This window comes from Sturnus vulgaris, chromosome 14 (assembly GCF_052056855.1).
Source record: "Sturnus vulgaris isolate bStuVul1 chromosome 14, bStuVul1.hap1, whole genome shotgun sequence".
Lineage (NCBI taxonomy): Eukaryota > Metazoa > Chordata > Aves > Passeriformes > Sturnidae > Sturnus > Sturnus vulgaris.
The window spans coordinates 12,573,359-12,599,059 of NC_142256.1; the positions used below are offsets into that span (position 1 = coordinate 12,573,359).

Genomic DNA, 25,701 nt, shown 5'->3' on the forward strand with positions numbered 1-25,701 from the left:
TTTTTTTCATCCCCTGAAGCAGTTGTGAGTAGCACCAGTTGCCCCTGTGTCTGTTAATGTATGTGCTAGCCCAGATGAGTATGGATTTAGAATATACACGTGGTTTAGTGTGGCCAACTGAACTGATACTCTGTGTTGAAAATACTGAATGAAAAGTAACTTGATGTTCTGCTCAACAATGTGACTTTCTTTTAAGGTTTGTCGAGAGTTTCAGCGTGGAAATTGCACACGTGGTGAGAATGATTGCCGCTATGCTCACCCTATAGATATTGCAATGATAGACACAAATGAAAATACTGTTACAGTTTGCATGGATTACATCAAAGGTCGATGCTCTAGGGAGAAATGCAAGTACTTTCATCCCCCTGCACACCTGCAAGCCAAAATCAAGGCAGCTCAACACCAGGTGAACCAGACAGCTGCAGCTGCAATGGTAAGTAGAGCTCTTCTCAAGCTGCATTTCCATTGCTAAGAGATTTCATATGTCATTTGTGGAAAAGTAGAGAGCTTTGTAAATGGCTGACTAGAGAGCTGAGAGCATGTGCAATATGCATCCCATCTCTTCATCCTGTCTCTGTGCTCACCACAGCATGAAGCTCTCAGTGGTACAGAACATCTCACCAGGTAGGGAGGGACATGGTGCCCAGTCCTGTGATTTGCTGACATTACACTGTGATGTGACATGAATGCAAGTGCAGGAGCACCCAACACCTTCCCTGCCTGAGTCATAAGGATCAGTTCAGCTTCCTCAGTACACAATACGTCCTGGCCTGTTCTCTGCAAAAAACAGATGGTATCAGTTGCTTGAGCTTAGCAAACTTGTATCCAATACCTTTGCCAAGACTTAGTGAAATTACAAGACACAAAACAAGGGTGATTTCCTGACTTGTTTGATGCTTTGGACCTGGTAGAGATGGTCCCACCTGCATTTTAAGTTGAGTTGTTACTAGTTATATCTACCGTTCTGAACATGAGTCAAGGAAGACTCACCAGGTGACTCCTAGCTGGTATATATGTTTGCCATTCTGTTGAGTTTGGTTTAATGGGACCTGTTAATTCCAGAGATAAGAGAGCTGGGGAGGGAAGAAGAGGCCCAGGGTATTCTACCCATGTGCATAAATTCCTGATGTGGGAGGTAAAGAAGGTAGAGGGAAACTCTTCTTTGTGGTGCCCAATGAGAAAATAAGAAGTGATGGGCACAAATTTAAATTCAGAACATTCCATTTAAACATAAGGTAAAACTTATTTACCATAGAAGGGTCTAACACTACAACAGGATTCTCCATCTTAGTAGATATTGAGAACCTGCCTGAATGGAGTTTCAAGCAAGCTGCTGTGGTTGACCCTGCTTTGAGCACGGTGTTGGTCTAGCTGATCTCTAGAGGTCCCTTCCATCTCTTTTATGATTTTTTAAAAATTTTTAAATTAATATTAAAAAAGCTTTTGCCTCCTCTTTAGTTGAGAATTAAGGCCACTAAATTTTTTCCAAAATCCTTTTTCTTATTTTAAGATAGTAAAGGAGGTTGCTTTTAATTCATAATGAAATTTAATGCAAAGCCAGGGCAGTTCCAGAAGTTAAACAAATGCCCTCCTTGTAGCATCAATGTTACCTGGTATGTAATTTGAACAATTAATTTATACTGCAGTATTTATTTGTCCTGCAGAGTTTATTTAGTAGTTTTCTTGCTGTTTTTATTGTTGAAATAAGACTCCAGGTCTGTCGAAAAATAACCTTCTGAAATGAAACTCTTGTGTTTTTCACAATTGAATCTTTACTTTTTCACTAATTATCTAGGACACTGCTACTTAACCAAAGCCAATGCATGTTTTATTCATCTTGCTGGCTTCCCTTAAAAATGTAATTAACCCTATTTGTATGCTGTTAACTAGAACCTTTAAAATATTTATTGATGGCTTGTTGCATTACCCCCGCTGCCAAAACAGCCTACATTATTCATTGACTTTTCAAGGCTTGATGCATTTACTGTACCTGTTGAGGTGTAAGACTTTATTAAAGGGAAGAAAGGTGCTCCATTTTCTTGGAGGGAAGAACAGATGCCAGGCTATGGGTCTACATTCTAAAACAGATTTAGAATGACTTCAAATCTAAATTCAGCATTTCTGAGGGACCCAATCTTGGAGTTACTTGATGTGCACAAGTAGTAGCTTTACTCACTCCTGCTTGGCTGAAGTCAGTGCAGCACTGGATGAGCTGGGTAAGGCTTGATCCCCAGTTCAGGACAGCACTTATGCATGTGCTTGAAGCTCCTTCCTTTTCCAGTGGTCCTTCCTCTCCACGAGTGCTCTGCTGGCCTCTGCATGATGTGTAGCTGCAGCATGAGGGCTGGAGCCCAGTGCCAGTCCCTGTGCAGGTGCTAATCCCTGAGTGCTCCTGCCCTGCTGCGCCCGCTGATGTGATGGGGCTCCAAAGCACGTGTCCTGTGATGACATTTCTTTACTTTTAAAACTTACCGAGGCAAAATAACTGACTTGCCACTAGGCCAGGTAATTACCCAGCCACCCCATGTTGTGCATGCCTTGTCTTCTTAATATATTATATAATGCATTCACTTTTTTTTTTTTCTCTTCGCCTTCCCAAATTGTTGCTCTCTCTTGACACACCTTTGCTTGCTGTTTTTGTTACTGTGCTTGATCCCCCTCCCCGGCCCATTGCCATCATGTGCTCGCTGCCTGCTAATTAAGACTCAGCCAGCTGTCAGATCACTGAAGCGACCGCTCGAGGCAACCTTTGACCTGGTACTTGGACTTTCACCTTCTCGCTTTGCACGTAACCATCTTAGTGTGCATGAAAGCCTTCTGCTCTTGGTCTGTGGTGTTAGTGCCTGGGGAGACTGCCCATCCCAACGAGAAATGTTCAGTGTGCATTCAGACATGCCAGTCCTGTGCCCCACACACCATCCATTAATGACTGAGCTTTGTCTCCTGAAACCTGGATGTGTTTTGGAGACAGTGAATAATCTTGGGGGGAGGCAGCTCTGGCTTTTGAAGTGTTTTTCGGAACACAAGGAGCTTTGGAGTCACAATATTTCAGTGTTTGGAGGTGCAGTGTTTCAGGGAGAATTTGAGAATTTAGCTCCTTAAGTGTGCAGTGTGCTCTAAATGCCAGAGGACTGGGTGGCTGTGGGACAGATCCAATAACTTTTAATTGTATTCCCAACATCACAGCCTTGCCTGGCAGTACCATACTGGTAACTGCCCTGCACAGGAGTGTTCTGTGTAATAAGACAACTGAGATTTATGGGGAAAAGGGCTAAACAGCATCCTTAGGGATCTGTGCTGGGAACTGGAGCAGGTGCACTGTGGGACTTGGCTCATGTGTTGAGTGAGCTGGGGAGATGGCTGTCAGTTCAGCTGGGTCTGTCTGTGGTTCATCTCCCATTCCAGTGGGACAGTGTCAGCAAAGACCTCACTCTGGGTGCCTTTTGCTTCAGTCTCAAGCATGGGATCTGCTCCCCAAGCTTCTGCCTGCAAGCTGTCTTCATATATGCTGTCTTTGATTGTTTTATGACTCTCAAATAATATGTTTTGCTTGGCTTTATGATACTCATAGTGAGGCAAAAGCCATCCTCACAGTGCTGTCAGTCCTGGCTCCATAGAAGACAACTCCTTCCTGTTTTCCCAAATAAGGGATACAATAAATTTTAAAAGAAAGAGCTCCTGTTACCCAGCTATAGCAGGGAGAGGGACGAGTGGACGCAGAGGAGCTGTGAAACCATCAAGCTGATGTTGCTTCTCATTCCCAGAGCTAGGGAGGAGAAGCTGATCTGCTCCCTCTCTGAAGACTTGTTTTGGGTTTAAGTAGTCAAGAGACTTCCTTATCAGAGTTTTAGGCAGCAGCAGTAGGAAGCCTTGCTAGGGCCCAGCTCCTGCCAGCAGTGGTGGAATGATGCTGTGAATGACAGCAGCCTCTCACTTGCTCTGCTCACGGCTGACCCAGACATGCCCCAAAGCCAGCACAGGCAGGACCTGCACAGTGCCTCGCTCTCCTCTCCAAGTGCCACCACTCTGAGGAGACCTGGTCTGTCAGGGAGTGGGAGAACCCATAACTACTTCCCCACTGAACAAACCCTATGAGAGAAGCTGCTTGTACAAGTCTTCCTGCTCTTGACACATCGACAGGTTTGCAACCACTTGTGTCATCTCCTCTGAAACCTTCATGAATGATAAGACCATGTATGATCTTCAGAGGAAGCTGCTCACTTTGCTTCTGCTGCTCACCAGGGAATGGGTGCTGCCTCTGCCCTCTTTCAGATCCTTCTGTGTTTCTCATGCCTGGCAGCAGACCCAGCCCTCTTTACTGAGTGCAGAAAGGTGAAAGCATGATCTGGTCCCAGGAGATAGAGAACTGACGGGAACTTTGAGGTGCAATTAAATTGTTTGTTGCAAAGATTTAATCCAGTTCTTGTATTGCAAAAAATAGCGAGAGGTTTGTTAACCAGCACGTGGGAAATTCTGACTTTGGCATGCAGTTTGTTTTTATCTGTCAGTTTTGCTGAAGAATTGCTTTCCATGCTATGCAGAGAAGTGGCACAAGCCTCTTTGTTCAGATGCTCATTCGAGCAGGAATGTGGCTTTCCCAGCCCAAAAATGGGAGGCTGCCTGGAACTTAATTAGTGGAAATTGTTCATTTGGATCAGTGCAGGACTATCACATGGATGCTGAACTGAATTAACCCTTTCATTGGTGCAGATGGCCAGATCCTGTTGCAAAGGTTGCATACCCATGTGTGCATGCAAACACACAGGGAAAAAATAAAGTCAGAAAAAGTTACTGTCCAGAGCTGCTGCTGTGTTGTGGTGGTCAGAGCTTGTCCAGAGGGAAAGCACAAGCAGCTGGATGAGGTGAACTCATCATTAAGTTCTTTGCTACAGGGGTTTCCTCTAATTCCTTTGCTGCTGTGGGGAGACACTGGCTACAGAATTTGGTGGTGAGGAGTCTCTGTTGCCTTTTGTATATTCTGCTTTTAGGATTCCTTCAGAGCAGCGACATGCTGCAAGAAAGAAATGTTGTATCCCCTTGAGCTGCTACAATTCCTGCAGGTCCTGAGCGATATAAAAATTGTAGCCCGTGTGAAATGAGACACATTTGTTTAATCCTGTGTCCCTGCCAGGACCCGGTGCAGAAGCTGTATTGGCCAGGCTTCATCATGTGTGATTTTAGATGCCTCTTCAAGGCATTGTAGATGGACCTTTGAGTGAGCATGGTCCTGGCCTGAGGCTCTTACCTCAGCACACTGGCTGGAGCAGTGCTGAAGCCAGATCATTATGTCTCCTTAGGCCCTCCTACACCTTGGTATCTAAAATAAGATCAGTTTGGCAGCAGGAGGAGCACATCTGCATGTATCCTGTGTGAACACTCCTCCAGCTGCTGGGGTGGAGGGGTGACCCACAGGGCTGGGTCGAACCAGAAGCAGATCAAGATGGGTTCCTAGCTCCCCTGCCCACAGAGCCCACATGGGAGAGCTGAACTTCAGGTGGCACAGGAGCTGCTGCAGAGTGCTTGTTTCTTTAGAACACTCTGGAAATATTGCATTTATTTGTGTTTCTCTACCTGGCTGCTGTTGAGGGAGCATCAGTGAGGTTGCCAGAGCTTTCTTGACCTTTCTCCCAAGGGACTGTGGCAGGTTAGGAGGGAGGGCAATGCTGGAGACGTGGTGGGATAGTCTGATGTGTCTTGACATCCCTGGGGCCTGCAAGTGTCTGTATGCTCCCCTCTGACTGCAGTGCTGGGCTTGGGAATTGTCCTGTAATGTGTTGGGACTTCACAGCAAGGTCTCAAAGCCTTCAGCTGTTCTGCTTTTGGCACTACCATTGTGGGATTTGGGGTGGTGACAGCCTTTGGCCAAGAAGCAGGGAGTCAAAAGTCCATTATGTGCCTGGCACAGTTGCTTTGCTATAATTAGTACATTCTTCTTCTTCGGCAGATTTTGGAAGTGTCTGAAAAGGATTATTTAGCAATTGGATACCACAAGGAGCATGAATTTAAGTAGCAGGTTCTTCAGTCACTGTAAAGCTGTAAAACCTCTGTGATGTACATGAAACTACTCCAGACTGTGTAAGCTGCAGATCTGTCCCGTGCCTGGAGGAACAGTCACGTAGCCATCATTACATAGACAAGTTGTAGATAATCAGCAGATTCAACACAGATAGCAATGAAAGCTTACCTAGAAATGAAAACCTGTACATCATCCTAAAATACAGATCTTAAGTAAAAGATTTTGGTGTCTGTGTCTGAGAATATTGTCTCATCTTTGACTACTGTCTTTTGGTAGCAGCCAGAAGAAATCTGAGAAGATTAAATCCTAATGCTGAGAGTGAATGCCCACTAGCATAGGCAAAGGATGTGTGCATGTCTGAGGGCCGTTTTGCAAATGCAATTTCTTCTAATTTTCTTTTTTAATATTAAAACCACCCAAAAGCAACCATGTGAGTTGAGATAGGATGGAGTAATGTTTTGCCTGGAAGTATGTTGCTTAACATTTCTCAGATGAGCAGTCTCCTATAGCAAATTAAAGTGAAACCTGTTTCTAGATGGCAACAAACTGTTGCAAGATTTCACTTACATTCTGTTGTGTGTAGATCTTCATAACGCTTTAAAATCTCTTTACTTGTGTCCTTTCTTCCGAGTATTGTGTGTTTGTAGCTTTAACCCTTCATTAGCCAAACCTTCTCCATTACCTACCATTCATTTGTGACCTATTAAAATAAAAATAGGAGTGATAACCCTATTTTTCAGCCATTGCTTTGCTACATGATACAGACTAACAACTAGTCAGAAATGACCTGATTCTGCATGACTTCCACGTGCATAAATCTCATTGACGTCAATGGAAGTGTTACGTGCAAAAGGACTGCGGGGCATAATTAAAAAGGACCCTTTTCTATCACAATGTGGAGAAAAAAAATGTGGTTTCTTACTTGGGTACAATGAAAAGCTGTAAATCATTAGAAACATTCCTGTCTCTTAAGAACCTGACATACTACTTTGCTGTTGAGACATGCTTGGATGAATGATGAGTAACTCACTGAGAAAAGTTCCTGTGTTGGGTTAATGCTTTTTACCAAGTCTGATCATGGAACAGGTTTGACGGGCTGGAAGAAGCCTGGTGGTGTGATAGAATGAAAAGAAGGGATTTGTCAATGGCTTTTTCCACTGTTAATAACGAGTGAGCAGTATTTGACTGATGGAGGCCACCTCCTATAAAGTGGGAGCTGGTCCAAATCTGCTGCTGGTGGGCTGTGCCTCCGGTGTGAGCGGTGGAGAATCAGGCCTGGTCTTGACCATGTTGCTCAGCCTCTCTACTAACAAGTGGAAATGCATTTTACTGTGAATGTAATGTTATGTGTGTAATTGGCAACAGCTACAGCTTTACCATCTGGACACATGGGTTGGCTGCACAGTGTGCATGCTTCCACACATGCACACATACGTGTAGGCAGGTGTTGAACCAGAAGCAGGCATCCGTTTTTTTTTTCATGGCATTTGTTGCTTATGCTAATCTTGGGTTTTAAATAGTCATCTACTATATTTTTCCTGTTTGTTTTGGGGTTTTTAATGCTTGTTGCCTGCAACTGCTCTTTGTAGCATCCTGTCGAGGTGATCACCTCTCCTCTTCCTTTTCCCAATGCTTTTTTCTCCCTCTATACCCAAGTCAGTCCTGCTGAAAAGCTCTTAGCATCCCTCCTCTTTCTGGACTCTGCCCCTCCTCCTGGTGCCTTTACTAACTGCTTACCTAGTGAAGGTGTTGTTTCACCAACTGTGATTTAGCTGCTCTTCTCTTTCCTGTCTCGCCAAGTTGATAGAGTTGCAGGTGATTTGCAGCCAAGACCCCCCCCCCCCATTATTTTTTGCATGCTTGACCTACATCAGGCCTCTTTATTTACTCCACTTGTCTTTAATGACTCCCTTATCCACAGGCCCTGCCGCCTGGTGCACTTCAACCTTTACCAAAGAGGCCAGCACTTGAAAAAAACAATGGTGCCACCACAGTCTTTAACCCAAGCGTTTTCCACTACCAACAGGCTCTAGCCAACATGCAGTTGCAACAGCCTACATTCATCCCTACAGGTAAGTGTCTCCTCGCTTTCCCACCATCATGGTTGTTTATTTTTATGGCCTCAGTGTTCAGCTAATGAGCAGTTTTTTAAGAGTGCTTAGCAAAAGAGTATTGGTGTGTAGTTTCATGTTAAAAATGGATGAAAAATTAACAATTGTTGTTTGACTTTTTTCCCTTCACCTACTACAATTTAGAGCTTTTCACATGTAAAGATCCTTCTTAGCCCTTTTTGTGTGGTTTGGGGTTTTTTTAAGCAGTCTAATAAAAATGTCTGCATGTTTCTTGAATTCATACTTTCTGTTTTTCCTCCTTATGGTTCAAATGGTTAATTCCAAATTAATTCTTTGACTCTTGTGTAGCACTCCCTTGGACTCATGTTAAAATGTCTTATAGACCTCTGTGCCTGCTCTCTTGAGGCTGTAGGCACCTTCCTGAGCTTGTATCTCAGTGACCTACATATTGCAGCAGCTGTGATGTTTGTAGAGGGAATGGTTAGTCTTTAGTAAATACAAATTATATAATCCTCTTTAAAGGCATGTATTTCCCTCTTCCTTGTCTTTTGACCAGTACAATACCCTAAGCTTTTTAAAAGCAATTTAACTCCCAGATTTTATTGTACCTTTAAGGTCTCAGAGTTAAATTGAAAGATGTAGTTCAGTAATTCTTATAGGACTGGAAATATTAATGTGGCAGATGTGACTGACTTCTGACTGGCCAATTAACTGCGGCCAAATGAAAAACAACCTGCTTGGAGTGGAAAGCATTTTAAGTGGCCGAATTAGGAATATTACAGAGTTGAGAGCTCATTTTTTAGTATCATTATTATCATTCAGAGCATCATAGGAAAATTAATTCCCGGTGTTTTTAATGTTTAATGCTGTATTTACTTGTCAGATGATATTTACATAGATACACAGAGTGTTTCTCTGGGCTGACCCCTGGAGGTGAACACACAGTGGACCTGCACCTTGGTGCTGTTTTTCTTTCGGGTCAGGGGAAAAGCTTTAGAGAAAATCTTGTCCTGAGAGCAAACTTCCTCGGGTGGAGTGTGGATCCAGAGAGCAGGGACCTAAACCCTCTGCTCATGTGGCCTTTCTGTTATGGGAGCCCTTGGAAACACTGAGCACTCAGCAGCTACCAAGATGTTCTTCCAGGGAAGCGGATTCTCATGGAATGAGATGAGATGAGATGGAGTAGTAGCCTCTTACTTTGTGCTCTGCAAAGCGTTGGAGGGGCTGGGCTGAGCTGACCTTACCACAGCTCTGAGAGATGCCAAGTGAAATACTTCTTCAGGAAACACAGACACCTTGGGGAATGCCAAGTCTCCCAGCTGGCTACACACTCCTCTTCCTCAAGGTCACAGTTGCCAAAGCTGACGTAAGGACATGCATTTCTGATGGAGCACCATAAATCAGCTGTACCCAGCACTCGCTGTGCTGCAGTGCCGGTCTCACAGCAATGAAATTACACACGGGGCTGATGCATAACAGGGCTGCTTACTGGCACCTGCTCTTGTCTGAAGACGTTAATGCTGGGCAGAGCAGCGAATTTCCAGTCAGAGGATGGATCTGTGATGAATTTGTGTTACACATCAGACTCCAGCTCTGGGCTTGGCCTTGGCAGTGCTCAGGAAGGCAAAGCAGAGAGGTGGCACGTTGCAACTCTCACTGTGGTGAGGGGAAGGGAGCTGATGCTTTTCTTAGTATCTCCTGTTCAGTTGTTGAGAGATCAGCCTTGTGGGTTGCCATGGCAGGGGGGAGTCAGGCTGTCTCTTGAAAATGGCATCACCACTACAATTTTTTCAAGTCCGGAAAAATAAGTGCCTCTTTCAGCTTAAACTAGAAACTTTGAATCACAATCCCTGCTGGTGGGAGTAAATTGCTTTTGGAAAGTCAATTTTAACATGAGTGACATTCTTCTAAGGGCAATTTGTTTTCTGTTGACATGATCAGAAAGAAATCAGCATACCCAATACCCAAAAAATCCCAAACAACGCTGATTTCTGGGATCAATCGTATCATCTAATACCATGGTGGGAGGAGTTTATTCTCTACTACCCAAGAATTAAAGAATTAATTTGGTTTGCTATGATCTCTTAAAACTGAGTTTAAACTATTGATGTACCAGTATGCAGAATCTAGTTGCATGTGCTTAAATACTGAATGCTGCAAAGAGAATACCTACTTTTTAGTTAAAGTGATATCTAACACTGAAGCTTCACTAATGAAATATCCCTTTTGTTCATCTTTCCACGCTTCAATGCATGGTGTGCAGGGTCAGTTCTGTGCATGACACCCACTGCAAGCGTTGGTAGGTTTTTCTACACAAACTTCTCAACTTTTCCTAATCTGAAAGAGACTGCAAGTTAGTATGCATCAGTGAGAACCTGGGTGGCTGAGTGGTGTGACTGTCTATCCGCTGTCTTCTTTGAGGCTTAAATGGTTGTATCCCTTTTAATTTTTGTGCAGTGCAGTGTTTCATGTGACTTACAATAAGACAATCCAAGGTGATGTGTTCCCACCCCTATTTAGTTACACTTCAGAGACAAGAATCTGTCACTTAAATGTCTTTACAACCCATTTAAGTCATCTGACATAAGGAAGTAGAAGTGGGAGGATCCTGTTGGCTTATTTTTGTTTTATTTTGTATTAAGCAACAGGCGGACGTAAGTTTGGATTTTTAATTGTCCTACTGAGGATATTTTAGGAGACTGGTTCTACAAAGGCGCTAAGGAGGAGCACATCTGGGGTCAGCCCCTCTGCCATGTGCTGCTTGTACAGCGAGAGAAGCAGGGTTTGAGTCATGGACTGGCTGGAGAGTTATCTCTGTAGGGCAGTGTTAGGTGTTGCAGGTACAAGAGATCATAGGGAGGGGAGGTACCACTGCAGGTGCACATGGGATGCAGGGAGGCAGTGAGTACATGCTCATTAGTGCTGCAGGGATCCACTCTGTTCAGGCTCAGCATCTGGGTCTTGATGAAACCTCTGCGGGCCTTTGAGGACCTTCCCCTCTGTCTACAGCTGCTAGGCACAGCAGGGCGGGTGAAAGCTGAGCTTTCATCCTCCATCCAAGGTTATGCAAGACTACCAGCATCCAGGTGTGTGCCTGCTTTAGTCAGAGGGAGAGAGGCAGGAGCCCTGGGGGGTGTACAGGGCATTCCAAGAGCAGGTCTGGAAGCTCTGGCATGAATGGCTAAACACTCTACTCTTGAACCTGCCTGTTCCCTGTAGTACAGGGAGGACACATCGCTTGCATGACGGGGAGTCCCTCAAATCCACCTCCACCTGTAGGAAACCCCAACCCACACGTTCCAACATCTTGTGGCTGGAGTGTGCCCAGCCACAGGCACACGCTCCTTCCCTGCTGGGGCTGGCCATGGCTGCTGGGGTGGAGGGGAAGGCAAGTCTGCTTCCTCACCGCATGTTTGTGGGGATGGCTGGGCCTTCCTATGGGCTCCTCGGCCCTACAAACCCTCCCCGGGTTTGGGGGATGGCCGTGTGTGCCCCAGAGCATCCCTTCCAGCACTGTGCTCTGCGGGACGTGCAGCTGCAGGAGACTGCTGAGCTCCCTGCTGCCGTGTTGTCCTTTTGGATGCTCTTCCTGCAAATTGTAGCTGTTCAGATGCATTCGTGTATTTTTCCCCTCTCTGTCCCTTCCCCTCTCCATCCCCCCACCCTGCAAGAGGAGAGTTTTGCCAAATCCTATAGAGTTAGGGTGGAAAGGAAGCATGTTGAATTTGTACGGAGAGAGCTCAGTCTGCCAGCCGCTCGTTTGCCGTGCCTCCAGCTCTGTCCCGTGCCGAAACATTGTCCCTGCTAGAGAGAGGCGAGAAAACCTGGTGAAAGGGCTGCGGCAGCCGCTGCAAAGTGCATCATGTACCTCTGGTTGCTGGCGGGGACGGGGTGGGGAGGGAAGGGGACAAGCTTTCCCAGGCGGGCGGGAGGGTGCGCTTGCCAAAATGTCCCCACCCAAAGGAACGTGCACTGGCTGTGTCTAACTCCCCACGGGTGCGAGCTGACGTGGGCTTTTGCTAGCACACCCATCCTCTCCCCCCTTTGGAAATTTGGCCCTCGGAGTCTAATACATCATTGTTCTGCTTATAAATGTACTAAGTGTTGAGAATGTTTTGGTTTTTTCCTTAATTATAATTGTAATTGGCTTTTCCCCTTCTCTCTTGTTTATTTTTTTTCCCAACGCTGTCTTGCTTTGCACTGTGATTGCATGCTGCGCCCCGATGTGTCCTTCATGACGATGTCACATGGCTTGTTGCTGTGATTCCTGCCACGCCCCCAAATCCACCACATGTTGCCATGGTTACATAAAAACCAACCAAACAAACAAAATATATATACGCTCCACCCTCCTGTATGTCGCTTCCATGGTTCCCTTCCGAAAGTGCCCATGATGCACGGTGCTACGCCCACCACTGTGTCTGCAGCAACAACTCCTGCCACCAGCGTCCCCTTCGCTGCAACAGCTACCGCCAATCAGGTTTGGCCCTTTCAATGGCTTTCTTTCACGTGTTCAGATCTTGAGGACCGGGCGAGGGCTGGATCCCGTGCGGGGTCGAGCGCCGTCCCGCCCGGCTCGGCGCAGGCTGGGGCGCAGAGGCAGCGTGTGCGTGTCCGTGTGTGTGTGAGTGTGAGTGTGTGTGAGTGCCGGGGATCCGAGAGGGACCCTCCTGCCGCTGCGGGATGGGCACGAGCCCGGCCGGAGCCTAGGGATGGGCGATTGGCAGGGGCACACACCTCCCCCCGGATCCTCAAAACACGGGCTGTGAGTCTCTCAGTCGTGCAAGACCTGCGGCACTTCTGCTTTCAGTCTCAAGCAGAAATACCACTCCGAGCATCCTTCCCTGTGGTATTTTGGCATGTCCTCTCTGGGCTGGAAAGTGGAAGTGGAAACACAAAGTGGCCTCCCCCACCGCAAAATTGGACTCTAAAAGCTACCAAAAAATCCCCAAAAAACCAAAAATCAGGGGTGAGGCTGTGAAGTGTAAAGTCTTTTTTATTCCAAGAGCATGTCACCCATCCCTACAGAAAGGACTCTGATGTGCAGTATGTGCCATTGTAGCACTGCCATAAGTGTACAGGATTCCATGCATGTCTGCCGAACCATAATTCTCTCCAAAACTTTCCTCTGAAGATACTGAGTGTGATGGCTGCTTCTGCACCAGTCCTGAACTGTATATGCACAACCTGTCCTAGTGATGCTTCCTGATAATTTGGTGTGACACAACTTCTCCCAGTTAGACCAGAGACATTTCAAACACTTTTTAAAAAATGTTTCCCCCAGGACTAATTTTAGCATTTTTATTTGTCATGCTCTCAGGTTTAGAGCTATTGCAAAGAAATCGGGGTGTCACTTTGCTCTGTAGGAGGCTGTTAGCCATGCTGAATGCCAGTAATATCTCTGGGGGCATCCTCTAGTCTTTTGATGGTGTGAGGTCATGAGGATTTCAGTAGTTTTGCATAAGTCCTAGGCAGTGTTTTACTGCTTGCAGTAGGAATTGCCAGTCTTTTTCTGTGCTTTGTTGTTATTTTCAGGTAGAGCAGGTCTTACTCAGACTTGTATTGGTCAGGAGAGGAAAGTAGAAATCTCTGTGCAGCGTTGCTCTGTGGCTGTGTGAGTCCTGTTTCAGCCAGATAGTTTCAGGGCATTTCTGTTTTACTTGTAGTCTATGGAGTCAAAATCCCAGTACAATCACCAGGTACTCCACAAGGCATGAGTAGTGGTGCAGCTACATTGTACTTAGTGTGTAGCAAAATAAAGACTTGGGAGTGGATCCTGTTTTATAAGACACTGATGTACATATTAACTTGATACTGAAGACAGAATGAACAGCCCAATCTCAAGGCAATGTTTTAATGTTTTGTGTTCTTTGTTTTCTTTTGCTGTAGATATCCCAGTTATCAGTAGATGAACTGAGTAGCAGCATGTTTGTTTCACAGATGTAGAAGTTCCCGATAGAACAGTAAGTTCCTTTTTGGTATTTCTCTTTATGGTGAATTGATTTGTACATGGTCACTGGATCCCCTAAATATGGGGCTGGCTCAGGCAGAGGGACTGAGCCCGTGGGACCCCACTGGCTTCATGCTCTGCTGGCACAACAGGAATTCAGCAGCTGCAGCACAGGCATGGACCAGCCCCGCGGTTTATAACGAGTTTCCTGTGTCTCAAGTACCTGTGGTGGCAGCGTTTGCAGCCTCCCTGTGCATCCCCCCAGTCCCATGGCTCTGTTTGCACATTGCTCTTGCTCTGCACAGCTCCCAGCTGCCTGCAGATGCCTCAGGGATTTGCAGTGTTGATGGCAAAGACTGCTCTGGTAATGAGTCAGCTGAAAAGGTGTAACTTCTCTTTTGCTGTTAGTGACATATTTTCTTTCCTGGGGTAAGCAGGATTGGATCAGCAGCAGCTGCTGTGCATCTGCAAGGCTGGCTTGGTCTGGGCAGAACTCTGCTAGTCAGCTGCAGAGAGGGCCTGGCTCATGGTGGGTTGAAGACCAGAATGAATGTCATAAGCAACATAGTCTTCACCTCACCTGCAGATCCTGGGCTTCCCTAAGATGATAGTTTCCTCTGAGGGGAATGATGGAGAAGTTTGACCTTGGACATACAGAGTACTATTTCAGAGCCATAGCAGAAGTGTCATTTTTCCACTGCTTTTCTTTGTGAGTTTTAGCTGATGTTCATCAGCTAAAATCTCTGGGCAGTTTCAGTTATTGACTGTGGTTTTTTACCCCAAGAGAGTAAAGAGCAGTTCAGCCAGTTTAACAAGCGCTCACCAGATTTTCTCAAAGCAGCCATTTAATATACGTAGATACGCAACCCATTTCTTCCTCCCATTACAGGCACGTCCTTAATACTGGAAATTAATTTGGCAAGCAATTCTGTAATGATATCTGTTAGCAATCAACAGAAGCCATTTTCTTAGTGGTGGCCCTTATCTCTGCTGATCTTAATTAAATGCCATATGTATACATGACCTGCTAACTGTGGCCATGGACCCTGTTCATGAGGGGTGACAGCAGGCTTATCCACGTTAGTGAAAATGTTCAGCTTAGACTGTACTGCTGTTCCAAATGACAGACAGACATGACACTGGACATGTTAACCTATTTCCATGACATGGGTAAACCAGCCTGTTCCACCCAATAAGGAGATCATTTGATTGGAAGAGCTTCATCTTGAAGTCTTTGAGATTGTTTTCAGCATTTTTTCAGGAGACTTTCTCTGAGTAGGACTTTGGTAACTGAAACGCTGCTCTGACATGTTTTTCTTTTCCTCCATGGTTGAAGTAGTCCTGGTAGCCATGCTGGTTGGTCTAGCTCTGCAGGAGATAAGTTGGGTCCTTCAGTGGAGAATTTTCATGAGTACATCACAAAGAGGCAATTTGCACCCAGAAGAGGGTCCCTCTGAGCACGGGGTTTCTGTATCTGTGTTTTATCTCTGGGCTCAGTTTGCCTTTGGCTTGTGACTCCTTAGGATCATATTTAATGTGGCTGTCTGAAGGAAACAAGAGCTAACACAGATCAGGGATTCCTTTGGCCCTCTCCTTAGCCACCCTCTACTTGGCATTCCATCCAAAAATCAAAACTATTATTTGTCCACCTTCCTCTTTCACTATTTGTACTGTCATTGTGTATGAAGTATATGGGAAAGAGAGAGTAATAAGTGTAGATTTAAAAGGATGCCAAGTGTATTATTGGTAATTTCTCCCTACATCAGAAAATTAATGGAATAAAATGTCCCTCTGCAACACACTAATGACAACCTCTTGGGCAACACATTGAGGATGTAAATGTATTAGAATGACTTTTAAAATACAGCTATATTAACTTCTCACTAGTTCTTTGTTGTTGTTTTTTCTTTCCTCTGCAGCAGACCATGTTGAAATTCTGAACAGTAAAATTATGGAGCACCAGGACTTCTTGGTGGGAAGCTGCGCATGGCCTTTCTGTATATATTCCTCTCTTCCCTCTATCATTCTCTACCACCTCTACAGTAAGCCTGTTGCAGCCTACATGTTAACCAAAAACTGATCAATGGGAATGTCAAAAAAAAAAAAAAAGAAAAAAAAAAAGCACTATAGAAACAATTAACAAACAGCGCTCTGTTATATGAGATATACAAGTAGGAAATTATAATAGACTTTTATAACACATTACTTTAACACACTTAATCATTTTATGACTACCATCATGATAAGTGCATCTGCACAGCGGACTGTTGGTTTACTGTATACTATCGATGGATAAATGTTTGTCTTGTTTTTAAAGTGTTATCTTACTGTTTTGTTTACATCATAGTCTATTGATTTGTTTTAAAGTGTACATCATTATCAAGTATACTCAATACCATTTTTTTCATTATTGTTATGTCTTAAGTTTTCATATACTGTAGGTTTTATGGGGTTTTGTTTGTTTTTTACTAAAAATGTTATTGTGGGAAACAGGAATTATGTGCTTGAAAAATACGACACAGAATGTTCTGCCCTTTGCTGGATTTTGCTGTTAATGTCAGCTAAAGTTGCTTATGTTAAATGCTCCTTTTATCATTTAAAATTTGCCTTCAGATAGTCTCCAAATTTTTAGTACAAGTGATGTGAAAGGACAGCTATCATTTTAGTCCAGTTCAGGGTTCTTCTTTCAGTACAATGAGCTGATTCTGGAAACTTTTGGAAAAAAAAACCCGCAAAAGCCCAGGCTCAGTAAGGGCACAGGAACAATTTGCTCAGACAGGGGTAAGCATCAAAGGATTTCTGCAGCTCTGTTGTCCATTGAAGTGCATTCTCAGCTGCAAACGGCGCACAATCTCTCTCGCTGTTCTCATGGTGCAGTCAAAACAAACAACAAAAAATGGTAGTGGAGTGAGACAGCTTCAGTTGGGCAAAAGCTCATTGCATTGGAGAGGAGCAGGTGCCAGCCTGGGCTGGGGAGGGCCCGGGGCAGTGGCTCAGCCCAGGCTGGGTAGCACTGAGCCCTAGGGTTTGTCTCCACCAAGCATGCTGAAACATTTTTGGCCTGAAATCTTATATGTGTCTCTTGTTGAAATTTTGTCAGCATGCCCCATTTAGTTAATCACCATTTTCCATAAGTGGGTGATCCCTCCCCGCCCCCCCCGCCATGATCTCTGGCCCTTTAAAGCAAACACATCAGTAACAAAGCAGCAAAAAGCTCAGCATAAGCTTTCTGCTGTAGATAAACATTCGTCTTAATGGAGTTCCTGTCGGTCAGTGGATTTATTTTGGCACCTTCTACTTGATCAAGAGCAATGTTTGCTGCACAACAAGGGCTAGTTCTCAATACCTCCTTTTCATACGCACGAATAAAAGCATTTCAGCCCGTGCACCCTGGACAGCCCCGCCTGTCGTTATGCTGCGTTGCTGAACAATCTGGCTGCAGAAATGCATTTTGGTTGAGGATACTGCCAAATTCATCCCTGTCACATCTCTACAGTATCATTGGCATTATGGAAGAGATGGATTTGCTGCTGTAAATCCACAAACTCCATACAAGAGAATCAAGCAAGAGGCCACCTCACAGTGTCTGGAGGGGTGACCACCCCGAGCCCAGAGTGGTCCTGTAGAGTGCCAAATTCAGACAACCAGATTTTTTTCTCTTTTCCCAGTTTTCGGCCCTGGTTAGATTTTCCTTGCCCCCTCTCTATCTGTGCAGTATGAGCACAGACAGTTTTCTAGGAATGTATCTCCATGGGCCAGGACTGATGGAGGCACACCCAGGGCACAGCCCCAGGGTAGGCTCTGCCCATCTGCCCCTGGAGACTCACTCATAGCATGAACCTTTGAGGAGCCCAGCTCAAGAAGGCCTCGAGCAATCTTTTTGTTCAATTCGGCAGACTTTGAACCAAACCCTGATAGAAAGGAGAAAAAAACATCCCCCCAAGACCTCCTTTATGGACCCTGAGTTTTGACAGTCGCTTGTGTCCGTGGATGTTCCCTGGTCATCTGTGCTCACAAGTGGTGGGGTGGCCTGAAATCAGTGAATCTCATTTGTATTGGCGACCACATACCTGTTCTTTTCACCACTGTGTTTCTGTTTCCCAAAACCATAACATTGTTAGTGGAAAAAGTGGATTTGAGTACTTCCTGTTTGAAATTATTTGTGTATCAAAAATGGGTTTTGCACAACCTGTGCCAGTGCCTCAACAAAGAACAGAGCTGATCTTCTTAAGCCAGAAAGGATGCATTCAAGCTTGTATGGCTTTATGAGTTCAAGGAGGTTGAAATTTTTTCAGTGCTAAATGGATTTTTGTATATCTTGAAACTTTGATGTAACCTCCTATTTTATTTATCGACTTAAACATCTGGCATAGATGTGCATAGAATGTAAACCTAGAATACAGCTGTTTTCATGTCACATTTAAAGCACTGAAAAAAAAAAGCGTTTAAGGATTATTTTTTATTAAAGAGGTCCAATGAGGGATGTTCAGGGTAGTTATATTAGGTGCCACAACAGTTTTTATATTGCTGGCAAATTTAGAGTTAATTTGTAAATGAGTTTAAGGAAAGAAAAGCTTGAAGCACTAAACTTCACCAAATTCAAAACAATCTCGGCAAAAATGCCATTTTGAGGTAGCACTATTTAAACTAGTTGTGCAATGACTTGCTCTAATTTTCTTTGTTCAAGAAAGAAAAGAAAAAAAAACCAGTCGCCAGACTATAAATTTCCTAAATAGACTATTACAAAGTCACCAAGCTAGTTAGTGACTCTAAACAAATGTCATAAAAGCATGAATATCATCCTTTATTTGACAAGAGATGTATGTAAGTTTGTTTAAATCAATATAATTTTAGTGACATTTTTATAAGCTTCCCACTTTCCATGAACCTATATTTTTTATTTATCCAAAGTTATTTCTCTTTGTCCATTTCTCTCAGCCTTATGCAAACAATATGCAAGAAATGCTGAAACTTGGATAAAACGGGTCATGCAGAGGGAAAATGAAAGCTGAGATTGATCATTTTCACGAAAAAAGGTTGTTAGTAGTTTCAATAAAAAGTACTACTACTAAACTGTAACATAAGCAGACAATAAAAGAGGGATTTAAAATAAAATGGATTCATAAAACTATTAAGATTATTTTTGTTAAATACAGTGTTTTTAGTAATTTGGAACATGATTTCACAATCAGCCGTGGTTTTTTTTTTTTTAGTTGGAAGTTTTTAGCCGGTGATTTTTTGACTGTGTATTTTTTTTTGCATCGCAACGTTCTAGAAGCCGTTCCCTCCGCGCGTCTCGTCCTCGCTGCCCCGCGCGGGCGCTGCCCAGGGGCGGCACGGCCGGGCCGGGGTCCCTGCGGAGCTGCCGCCGCAGCCTGGAGCGTGTCGGGGGCTCGGGTGGCCGGAGCGGGACACGCCTGTGCCCGCCGTGTCCCCTGGCGGGGGGCTCGGGCCGGCGCTGGCGCGGTAGGAGTAGCTCTAGGACACGCCGGGTTACACAGCGGTTGAGAAACTGGAGTCCTCGTTTTGTTTATCCCTTGTACATTTCACAGACATGAGAATTGAAAAAGGTGAAATTTATGAGGAAAATCTAATTTCCCATTCCTGTTGAATGGATTTAGTTTGATATTGACCTGATTTTACCATGTGCCTGTTGAAGGCCTTAGAGTATATACTGTATGTTAAAGACTGTAATAACTTTAAAAAAAAAATAGTTGATAGCCTAATCCAAATGTAAATAGAGCTACAACTCATTGTTACTAGGCTACAACGCATTAATTCATGTCATATATTTTCATTTCTCTACCATTAGTTTTTAAGGTTTTCATTATTGCTTTTTTTGATATCTTTAGTAACTAATGAATTTAATTTTGAAGGAGAGTTAGAGAAAGTTTAAAATTTTTAATACATGTATTCAGCCCATTTAGTTATATTCTAAACCAACACTGAAGCATGGTAAGGTATAGAATACAGTCCATAACTAGTTTGTATAGTTTACAGTTTAAGAACAAAATTAACTTTGTATGTAACTCCTACAATGATAGATTCATTGTTAACTAATTATATTAAGTTGTTGTTGCTATGGCAACAAAACTACAACATGGCTACCTTTGTATACATTATTTGTGAAATTTTCACATGTAAATTAAAAGTGATGTGTAACAGTATGAGCTTGTTAAAGGTACAGTTCGATACTGTCAGATAAAGATATGATTGAATATTTTTAAAATCCCAAAGTCCCATGTGAACGCTGAATTTGTGTCTTTAAGGTCACTTTTTCAGTCAAGAAGTTTACAACACATGGATTTAGAGTCAGGTTTTATAGCTTGTAGAAATTGTTGTGTGGCAAGGGTTATTCCACAGTATTTTCACTTCGGAAACACAGCAGCCTGTATTTACAACATAGTGACCGGTCTTGCTTTCATTTCACATCCATTCACACGGTGGGAATTCAGAATTAATCAGTTTCAGTACTGTAGCTTTGCCTGCAATTTTCTTTTCTCCAGAAATTGAACACTCACACGATTATGTTACGATCAGGGCTAAATGATTGCGCATATAACTATTTTAATACTAATTTATATTAGCAAAAACTGTACATAAGAAAAAAAATATTGTGGAATGACCCCGTAACAGTGTTGAAGATACAAATATGCTGCAGTTAAACTGATTCAGTTAGTGTACGAATGTGTGAGACACACCTTTTTTGCACTTATGTACATAGTCCACGAAAGAAATCCTTGGAACTTATTTTGAATATAAAAAGTCTGTAATAATACAGGAAAAGTTTGTAAAAGAGATAGGTATTACTAAGGCTTTGAAAAGGAGGAGTTTTTTGCTATAAAACTTATCTGAAAGCATGATGTTGCTTTGCTGTTGTAAAAGCTTTGTAGTTTGCCATAGCTTATTATACAGCAGACTGATAACAGGTCAGCTCCAACCTGCAGCACAGAGAATGGGAAACGGTGTGGAATTAATTAGTAAGGTCACTAGCAAAGATTCAAATTACTTTTTTTAATCAGCCTACATTTTCAAACCCACCCCAGGTCATGTTTCTGATAGGTTGTGTTCTCGGAGAATCCTATTAGGACTGGTAGGTCCATGGCAGCACATACACATTTTTCCTAGCACCTAATCCTATTTCTGTCTGGAAGTGTTTATCTGTGGGAGGTGACTGTCATTGTGGTGTTTTAAATCCCAGAGTGAATTTGAAAGGTCAAAACTTCTTGATTTTTTTTTTCCCCTTAACCTTTTGGGGCAAGGTAACAAAATGGAAAGAGATGGTGAGCCACAGGGATGGGTTAGGATTGTCTGGGTCCAGTTCTTTGTGCTGTGTGACAGCCGTGGGGTTTATCTGAGAGGCACATGGTGGTGCTGCGGGTGCTTGCTGGGACAGGGAGGTGGAGGCTGGTGGCAGGGGCTAACAAGCTCCTCTGAATTGCCACCAAAGGAGAACAAAGCTGTGGCCCCTCAGCGAGCAGCCTCTTACTCCTGTTTGTGTTGGTACTGCTGGGGCTCTGCAGTGCTGGGGGATTTCGGAGCAGCTGAAGCGCCTGTGTTGACCCATTTATTTTTGATTGGAACAAGTTTCAGTTTTTGTTGGATTTTTTTAAGTTCTCTTTTTTTTTTTTTTTTTTTTTTTTAAACGAAACCCAAGCCCCAGTTTTGTTTCAGAAAAGTAGCTGGTTTTGCCATGAGTCTGGTCCTGACTCAAGCAGTGAGTCAAGTCCCCCAGAGCAGAACTGGTGGCGGGTGGCATCTGATGTCACTGTCACCCTTTGCTGGGGGCTGAGCGGGTGCTGCCAAGCCCAAGACCTGTTCCTTGGCCAGCATTCCCGAGTCCTGGCAACGCCAGTGTGTGCCCAGCCAGCCCACTCTGCACCACAGGGTGTGCAAGTGGTGCTTTGCTGAATTGGAGCTGCCCCAGGGTCTTTAAAATGAGGGAAAATCAGATGTTGCTTCTCTCTGTGGTGTTATATAATAACCTAGATTTTAATACGAAATAATCAGCTAGTTCAAACCACATACGATTACGGCTTCCCTTCACCATAATCAGATTCTATAATCAAGCTCTTTCTCATTTCTAGGATTATGAGAGAAAAATATTTTGCACTATGTGAAATGAATCATAGCTGGTCAAACTTTGTTGGGGTATGAGCATGATCATGACAACACTGCTAAAATCTTTGCTAGTGATCTTTACTGACATACTCTATCATCAAAAATAACTCTATATGCCTCTCAAAGGAGATATTTAAACATGCAAAATAACACAACTGTTAAATAAAATGAAGTTATTTTTCCAAACACACAACAGAGAGAATTACCTGACACCGAATTACAAGGTTCCAGTTCTTTATTACTGTACACAGATGCTATTTGATAGTGGTGGAAGCCAAATGATTTTGTTGCCATGGCTTTTGTATCCTAGCAGATGAGGGGATGATAAGACCATTCTTAGATTGGATTATGGGATTTTTTTTTTCTTTCCAATTAGCTTTGTTTTAATTTTTTTTTTTTTAGATCATGAAAATGAACCAACTCCTCACCCTTTATTACATCACCTGACAACAGATCACTATTTTTTTTTTTATAAATAGAGAATTGTATTTTAGGCAATCACTAAAATCAAAGAGAGAATGTTCTCCTAAATTGTCAATTTTTAATTTAAATATATAAAAACATTTATACTGTACTGTGTAAAGTAGATCTTTGAAGCACATTCTTCTTTTCATAGGCATTTCTGGTAAAACAAAGTAAGGGAAACATTAGATATCAATTTAATGGAATAGTTTAGAAAATATATACAAATGACTACACTTAGCCCTGTGGAATTGTAAGAAATTAAAATATCATTGGATCCAGACAGGCGTAGGTTAATGCAGTATTTCAGTTCCATAACAGGATAGTTCATTCCCTCAACTGCTACCAACAGGGTGTACGCTTTGAATTTATGTTTCTTTTTGCCACATTATATTGCTGTAGTGCTTGTACGTGCTTTAGAAATGTGCATAATGCTACTCATTTTAGTATGTTACTTCTATATTGTTATTGTTTATTTTTTGATCTTTTAATAAAGTGTATAAAATTCTTGGTTATGTTTTTTATGGATCCATATCTACACATTAATAGTTTACTTTAAAAACTTTTCAAGTTCCAGTTTATTAGTCCCAAACTTCAAAGATTCTGATGTAAAAATAATAACCAATGAATTTGAATCAATGTTATATCTGAAGTGTAGATCAACAGAATAAATTTCTTTCCAGAAAATATCTTCAGTATTTTGAATTCTGTAGCCAGTGCCTCCTTTTTACTGGATGCATTCGGCCTATCGTATTAAAGTTACTAACACAAGACAGACATTTGTATTTTAGAAAAATAAAAAGTAAAACTTTCCAGATGCTGCCTTTTGGTTTCTCTCGTACCTTAGACCTTTGGAGACACATGTGATGTGGGCTGCTTGGCTTGTATTTTTCCATGCTTCCTTTCTGACCCTGTCTGTGATGTGATTAGAGAGGAGATCAGAGCTGTGCATTTGAAGATAACCATGAAGAATCAATCAACTCCCATTCAAAGGCCTGCAGCTTTTGTAGAACAGTGGCGTGTGTTTTAATTTTTCTCTTTCAGCATTCATGTCAGATACTGTTGTGAATGTCCCAGTGCAATACCACAACAGTGAGCTCCCCTTTGGCAGCAGCCTGGATTCCCCAGCTCTCTTCCAGCTCATCCCGGGCTGCCTGGCCAGGCTCACGCCTCTGGCCAGCACAAGCCGGGGCTGCCTCTCACCATGGTCTGGAGCCACCGACTGAGCTGGGTCCAGGCTGCTGCAAGGGGAAATTGCTTCTTGATGAGCTTGTTTGTCCTTTCTGTAACATTGCGTAGATTTGGATGTAAGGAAGCTGCTCACCGGTGAGGCCACCTTGGTCAGCACCTTCTTAGCAGCAGCATTGCGTCACAGGGGCTTTTACCCTTAGACTGCCCTGCGGTCACCACCTGCTCCATCGAGGCTTTAAGCTGGAGGCGCCGAGCCAGGGGACGTGGCTGTCCCAGGCCACAGCGTCACTCGGCTCCTGGGTGGCAGAGGACAACGTTGGAGCCCCGAGGATGTGAGTAGGATGTGAGTAACTGCCCTGGTGATGTGTGAGTGTCACTGCAGCCTTGGCACCTCACACTGAGGTGACAGTGGCCGTGACAGGACACTGGAGTGGCGGGTGAGCCTGGGTGGGGCAGCCAGAGGAGTTTGGTGCCAGCGGGGGAGTCTCCTCACAGCAGGGGAGGGATCCTTGGCTGTTTTCCCAAAGGAGTTTAGGAATGTGACTAAAGGGAGGGATTAGGAATTTAGAATGTGCTTCAGGAGATGTGGGTGCAGTGGTGAGGAGGCGCTGCCAGAGGAGGCTGGGCAGACACTGCCCCTCATCCCCAGTAGGACAAGCTGCTGACTTTGAGAACAGACAGACTGAGCCCAGGACAAATTATGTAACTGCTGCTTTTTCATCAGCCTGTTCCCCTGACTTCTCCTTGCAGGTTAATTGACTCTATTTGTGTGTCAAGGCCACTTAGAGTTTTCTTCTATAAATGACTCCTGCCTCATCTGATGGCACAGTTAAATGTCTGAATTGTTTCTTTGATCAAAAAAAAAGTGGAACTTAAACTTTTCTAGGCAGTTGATGTGGAAGCATGGGATCCTTCCTGAATGGTTACTCATAATTTTTATTGCTAGCTTTGATCTGGCTTTCTTTCCCTGCAGGATGGAGACAGGGGCTTTCAGGTGATGCATTCCTTGGAGATGTGGGATGGGCCGGGCCTTGGCTCTGCTCAGAAGCCTCTCCCATGGAAAAGTTGGGGATGGGAGTCCCACTAGCACTGAAAATCGAGAGTAGTCCATCAACAAGAGACTTTAAATTGTATTTCAAAGCCAAACAGCATCCTTCGGCCAGGGATGTGGGATTTTACCTAGGGCCTATTTGCAGAAGTTACAGGAGGAGTTGCTGTAAACTGCTTTATAGATGGAGTTGGGTTAAAGGATCTGAGCAAAATTATTCATGGTGCTGTATTTACAGCATATGTCATTTTGAAATCTTACAGCACCTGACCCATCTACTTTCTCACTGGGGCTTGTTTGTGCAGAAAAGTCAAGTTTAATACAAAAATCTTTTAGCTCTTTGGCTGTTGAAGCTTCAGTGGGAAACATGGGAAAAATTCAATTTTTCAAGACTTGCTCCATATTCAGATGGTCCAAAGCCACTTTTTGTTAATTCTGGTCTTAGTGCTGGATAAATAGATTTATTTGATCTATTTATTACGAGAAATAAGAGAATGGAGAGATGTTTGGCTTACCCCAATGAGTTGTGCATCTGAAATATGCTCTCCAACACAAGCAGCCCTTAACTCTCCCCAGCAGGGGTCATGCAGGGCAGTGTGAGGAACAGCCTGTACCCTCTCACTTGTTCTCTGAGCTGTTACTGCACACGATGGACTCAGGTGCCTCCTCCATCCCAGGTGCCTCGAGTAAATCTCTGAGATGGCAGCACATGCCAACAGTGGGGAGGTCTCTGAGATGTCTGTGGACAGGGAGACAGAAAAAGCCACAGCTTGAAGGCCATGGGGAGAGGCTTGGAGGAGCAGGCACTCGGCAAGCCAGCTCTGATGGGGGTCCCAGCAAG

At 43.8% G+C, this 25,701-nt stretch overlaps 1 protein-coding gene across 19 annotated transcripts in view; it reads left to right on the forward strand.

Moving 5' to 3' along the window:
• The window catches only part of MBNL3 (muscleblind like splicing regulator 3), a 91,743-nt gene extending 68,307 nt beyond the window's left edge, over positions 1 to 23,436 (forward strand). For 6 of the 19 annotated variants that reach the window (XM_088173152.1, XM_088173159.1, XM_088173150.1 and 3 more), the window contains 6 exons: positions 197 to 433; positions 7,938 to 8,088; positions 10,352 to 10,387; positions 12,474 to 12,568; positions 13,978 to 14,051; positions 15,958 to 23,436. In XM_088173152.1, the coding sequence (XP_088029278.1) occupies positions 197 to 433; positions 7,938 to 8,088; positions 10,352 to 10,387; positions 12,474 to 12,568; positions 13,978 to 14,034 (576 nt within the window). In that variant the 3' untranslated portion in view covers positions 14,035 to 14,051; positions 15,958 to 23,436. The remainder of the gene's footprint in view (positions 1 to 196; positions 434 to 7,937; positions 8,089 to 10,351; positions 10,388 to 12,473; positions 12,569 to 13,977; positions 14,052 to 15,957) is intronic. The other 13 variants (XM_088173156.1, XM_088173162.1, XM_088173160.1 and 10 more) reach the window with 3 other exon arrangements.
• The last annotated feature ends 2,265 nt before the right edge of the window (positions 23,437 to 25,701 follow it).